This window comes from Aegilops tauschii, chromosome 5 (assembly GCF_002575655.3).
Source record: "Aegilops tauschii subsp. strangulata cultivar AL8/78 chromosome 5, Aet v6.0, whole genome shotgun sequence".
NCBI lineage: Eukaryota > Viridiplantae > Streptophyta > Magnoliopsida > Poales > Poaceae > Aegilops > Aegilops tauschii.
Window position 1 is genome coordinate 401,057,352 of NC_053039.3, and position 5,368 is coordinate 401,062,719.

Below are 5,368 nucleotides of genomic sequence, written 5' to 3' on the forward strand. Positions count from 1 at the left end.
AGATTTAGAGGAAGGTGAGATTCGGCTGTGATCGTCGTTTTCATTTTTAGAAGTGATCGTCGTGGCTAGTAAGAAAGCTTGTAATAGTTCTCTTCTGCTGCAACGTGATTGAAAATGTATGAAATTACTGATTAATTCGAGCCTCAGATCTCAGCTCAATTAGTGATTTTTTTTCTGCATTGTAATAGTTCTCTTCTGCTGCTGAATGTATGAAATTACTTGATCGATTAATTCGAGTCTCAGCTCAATTAGTGATTTTCTTTTGTGTCTACACATGTTTGTGGTGTGACGGCGGCAGCTAATCGATTTGGTTGTCAATCTTGTCTAGCAACAAGCTGACACTTGATGCTGTTCTTTGGTCCTCAGAGGTGTGTAAGCATGATTGAATGAGAAAGTTGTGGTTGTGTGGCCACCTCTTATCTAGACCATATGAAAGTAGATGATCGATTATACGCAGTGCTTGATTGTGGTCAAATAATGACCCGTAGCCCCTGAGGCGTTCGCTTCTTGCCCTAAACCTCATCAATTATCTGGATATGTCACGTGGTGCTTGTGAAAAAAGAACAATCTCTTGGTACCGAAACGAGATGCGGTAAGAATGCAACAAAGCATCGAGAACACATTGATCAGGCCGACCCGGTTATTCTTTCAGAGTTACAAAGCAGGATCTGCAGCGGTCTGTGGAATCGTGTCCACTCTTTGCTTCTTGGCAACTACGGATGATGATGTTTCAGGCGGTGTCACGGTGACTTTTGTTTTCCCCACCGCGATGAATGCCACTCTCTTCCTCGTATCAGGCTTGACATCTCTGCGTGGAGTCGGCGAAGCAGCGGGCATGCCAAGAAGAGAACCCGGAGTGTTTTGATCATCTGGTAGTTGCCTCCCGCTGTGAGAATCTCCAGCATCGCTGCAATGGGTGGGTTTATCTGGTTGGTCAGCCAGAGAAGCATCATGTTGTTGCTTGGCTGGGGTGTTTGCTCCATCAAGGCTTTCCATCTCTGATATGTCACAAGTGCAGCATTAGAACTTATAAGAACCCTTTTCAAAGTATGACACGATAAACACATAAATAAACAAGCATTCATGTTCTATTAGATACAAAACAAACAACTGATGTTAAAAAAAAAGTACAGCATTTTGTCAGCACATGCACTTCAATTTCCAGTTGGAGCACGCAACCCAAAATATGCATTAAAATTGCAATGGAAATAACAGCAAATAAGATCATAGTGGCAATTCACACAATCCCTGACATCATCCAGCTAGGCTAACTGACTAACTGTTGTTTTCGTTGTTAAAACTGTCAGTCGTATAGAGATATGTCGCTACTATACCAAAATATCATGCTAAACAACAGTAGTCCACCATAAGTTACAAATCCCAAACGCATACTCTTGAGAGTTTTGTCAAATGTCATCTAACATAAGATACATGGAGATGGTATCAGAACATACTTAAGTGTCATCATTACTTCCATATAGTCAACTGAACGTGAATGTAATAGTGCCACCAAGGCCCTTCATCTCCATTCATACTCATTCCATATCACTTCCTACTACATATATTTGTTATTAATACATACTGTATTTTCAGTTTAGATTACTTAACAGAAAACTATTTTTCATTTGCATGCCTTTTAGATACAATTGCATGGGATTCTTTTAGTATCAGCAGGAACTCATGTATAAGTATTGCAGAAAATGCAACCATTATGAACTCCAAAGGTTCATATATCATGAATCCGAGAAGGTAAGGTGTTCCAACCTTCACTAACAAGTCCAAGGGTCTCATACTGGATTGATGAATCTGGAGTGCATGACTTCAGATCCTCATCTTGGGTTTTCTGACTGCTAGCTTTTGTCTTTTCATGCAAAACAAATTTATCTTTCACCCATACACACTCCAGTATAGTACTGGGATCGTTGCTCGAGGGGTAGTACTCTCTGAAAGCCTGTGAAATGAAGAGGCGAAACCAAGGAGTTATGTGGAGAGGTAACTGCAAGGTCCAGCCACTGCACTTTTGTGTGAAAGCATGATCTTACGCTTTACATATTTTTTTCCATGATCAAGGATTACAGAGTAATAGTGTGGAAGCAAAACATACCTGCACTTTATCAATACTGATCTTAACAGCCTGCTTTTTATCCCTAAGATCAGTAACCTTGTTGTATACTGATACAACATCAAGTAACATCTGTGAACACAATATCAAAGGGTCAGCATCTTAAGCAAAATATCTGCACAAAGAGACAAAGAAGATAACTAGCACACGTATGATTCCAAGTTGACATTTCTTAGATTCATGAATTAATACACCATAACAGTTTGACTACCAAGGTAGTTGCTGTATAAATATATGGGCGGCTATTTTACGGAATTTAATTGATACAATCATTCATAGCCATGCCTGTAGACTATGTGGCTCACCTGTTGGGTTAGGACCCTCACTCGTGCAAGCAAAGCAAGCACTGCAGTGCAAAGTTCTACGAAAAAAGATCTAGCAAGTAAAAAGCTGATCTGACTGTAGTATGGATTAAGGAACTTTGGATAGGTACCAATCAACTCAGAATGAAAGTTAATATGAGATTTATTTCCTTTTTGGTACACAAAGAGTAAAATGATGTACACAAAGACATTTTTTAACACTACATAGTGTCAAAAAGCATCTTACATTATGGGACGGAGGGAGTACATGCTTTACCTAAGGCAAGCCAAGTGTGGGTGTACACCTTGTTTTATTTGCTAAGAAAACAACAAAACAAAAAAAAGGATACACTGCTCCCTTCATAACAGGTTCAGACATATGCACAAAATACAGAAAGCATTAGTGTTCAAACCAAGTTAGCTATCTCCTGTCTCGAAGTTGATCAAGAATGATCTGTAAACTAGAACAGCTCATCCAGAAGTATGTATCATGCAGTTACAAAATATAGAATTTCTAGGGTAATGAGCTTCATGTACCATATAAGGGTTTATGCTAAATTACATCGGAAATCTTGCAAACGTGCAGGGATAATCACAACCCTTTTCTGCTGTACCCTAGTTAGCTAAACAAAAGTAAAACAACCAGGCAATATAGGCAGACTTTCACAGATTCAAATTTCAATATTGTGTAACTCGTTACTTGAAAACAACCACAAGGAACAAAGGTTGTGCTCTATCAACGGTGACATTGCATTTATGGTTCCATCAAAATATTTGATTCAGCTGCAATAGGATATTTTGCAAAATGCAATCAGTGTCAACAGACAACAAAACACACCTGGGACAGCAAACGGGCAATCCCCAAAAGCCTCTTATATTGGCTATGGTTTGCACCAGGCTTTCCTCTTACCCTGCCTATAAAAGAAAACATTAAGCAATAACCTGAATAGCATACTAATATGATTATAGCATCATTGTACCAAGAATAAAAACAAACGAAATAATCCGAACTGCGAAGAAATTAAGCACTGCCCATACAAGTAGAAACTTCTAGCTATAAGTCACTAGTGAATACATTTTTCTTTGTTATCTCCTAGGATCAATACAAGGACCACAAATATCATCACAAGACCACACCATGTCCCCAACATGAAGGATTTGTGCAAGGAAATTAGTTGTGCCATGGTGTACCATACACATATTTTATTTTATTTTTGCGATTGGCATACACGTAATAAATGACAAAGATTGTTTTACAGGGGAGTGCAACCGCACCAGGGATGCAAAACCTGACGAACCTGTTTCCCAACCCAAACACATACAAATCACACCTACGCGCCCAACCGAAACACATACAAATCACACTCATCAGTGCAGAGCCACTCGCCGGAAAAAAAAATGGGGGAAGGGGCGAGCAGGTAGTAGTGGTAGGCGTACCTTGAGGAGGTACTGGAAGTAGGCGTCACCGCGGTGCTGGTTCCGGTGCTTGTAGACCAGGCGCTCGAGCACTCCGGCCTCCGCCTGCAGGTGGCGCAGCGCCGCCCGCAGCCGATGCTCCTCCCCCTCCTCCGCCGAACCCACCTGACGCTGCGCCATGGCGGCCACCTCCGGCTTGGCAGCTGCCATGCCTAGGTCGTGGATGGATGTAGAATTTAACTTCAATGCTCAACGATCTAACAAAGTAGAAGGATAATAGTGCGTGAATTGGTAGCAAAATCCATCAACTTAAGTTAACAAATCGATAACAAAAATAACTGGTACCAGGTGGGACGGCGGCAGGAGGCGAGCAGCGTGCTCTACCCGGCGTTCCTCGGGGTCGGGTGTCGGTGCCTGGCCGGCGGTAGCAGGGCGGCAGTCCTGGTACCAGGTGGCACCTGGCACGGCGGCAGGAGCCCGGCGGACGGGGCCAAAAATGACGGGCGAGAAGGCGGACTGGCGAGGGGCCGGGGAACGGCGGCAGGTCGCGGTTGACCGAAGCGGCTGGGGCAGACCAGGCAGAACGGCGGCGGCCGGCGGAGGACAGGACAGCGAACAGGCGGCGCGTGTGTGCGTTTGGGCATTCGGCGCAGCGAGGAGGCCTCCTTCGGGCCTTCTTCGTGTTTTGGGCCTTGGTGGGTTGCTACTGTGCGGGCTGAACACCTAGGGAGCTGATGTTGTGTATCGCTCATAGCGAGGGAAAATCTTATACGACGCCCTTTTGCTTCGGTTTGTTGAGCAGGGATGTATTAACGAGCTGCTCGGCTCGTTAAGTTCGTGCTCATTAAGACTAGGCTCATTAAGCTCGTTATGCTTAACGAGCAAAAAAACCTTGCTCGGCTCTGTTCATTAGAAGCTTGTTAAGTTCGTGAGCGCTCGCGGACGCTCGTTAACAGACCATGATGTGTTACAGTGTACGGGCTGAGAGTGTAGGTGTGGTTTTTATAAAGGAAGATGGTGACTACATGAGTAAGTGCGCTAGTTTTCAACCTCCTATGGGCTTGGTTGGTTCAATTAGATGGACAGATGCTACAAAAATATTATAACGAAGACAAAAAAATGTATTGTGATGTACTAACGAGCTGCTCGTAAAACTTGTTAGCTCCTTCATTAAGCTCGTTAAGCTTAATGACCTGAAATTGGTTATTGGCTCTGTTCATTAAGAAGCGAACTTCAAGCTTAACAAGTTGAACTATCAAGCGCTTATTAAGCTCGCGAGCTACGAGTTTTTGGTCCAGCCCTAGTCGAGCAAGCACACAGACGGAGCAAGTCGAGCGACGATTTAGCGTTCCACATATCCTGTTTTTCGAAACCTTCTGGAAGGTTCCTGACCGATTCAGGTCTTTTTTATGTTTTTCTTTTTCTTGTTGTTTCTCTTATAGATGTTCAGTGGTTTCCCTATCTTTTTCCCCTTTTTTGCTTTTTAAAAATGTTTACTTTTCAAAATGAAAAGGTTCAGCATTTTTAC

At 42.9% G+C, this 5,368-nt stretch overlaps 1 protein-coding gene across 3 annotated transcripts; it reads right to left on the reverse strand.

The window, feature by feature from the left end:
- Positions 1-504: 504 nt before the first annotated feature.
- On the reverse strand, positions 505-4,466 carry LOC109772610 (uncharacterized). 3 transcript variants are annotated; one of them, XM_040390584.3, is made up of 7 exons: positions 4,186-4,466; positions 3,862-4,097; positions 2,775-3,339; positions 2,428-2,521; positions 2,105-2,194; positions 1,765-1,951; positions 505-998 (listed from the first exon to the last, which is right to left on the reverse strand). In XM_040390584.3, exons 3-7 carry the CDS (start codon positions 2,801-2,803, stop codon positions 655-657), a joined length of 744 nt encoding a protein of 247 aa, XP_040246518.1. In that variant the 5' UTR covers positions 2,804-3,339; positions 3,862-4,097; positions 4,186-4,466; the 3' UTR covers positions 505-654. The 3 variants fall into 3 exon arrangements, with proteins under 3 accessions (XP_040246518.1, XP_040246523.1, XP_040246521.1); XM_040390589.3 differs by lacking the exon at positions 2,428-2,521 and having other exon boundaries at positions 3,263-3,339; positions 4,186-4,429; XM_040390587.3 differs by lacking the exons at positions 2,428-2,521; positions 3,862-4,097; positions 4,186-4,466 and having other exon boundaries at positions 3,263-3,468.
- Positions 4,467-5,368: the final 902 nt, after the last annotated feature.

Excerpts from the sequence above, each read along its gene's own strand:
- LOC109772610 (XM_040390584.3), bottom strand. The coding sequence starts at position 2,803 with ATGTCTGAACCTGTTATGAAGGGAGCAGT. Across the intron at positions 2,195-2,427 it reads TGAGGGTCCTAACCCAACAG|ATGTTACTTGATGTTGTATC; the intron begins GTGAGCCACATA and ends TTGTGTTCACAG. Across the intron at positions 999-1,764 it reads CCTTGGACTTGTTAGTGAAG|AGATGGAAAGCCTTGATGGA; the intron begins GTTGGAACACCT and ends GTGACATATCAG.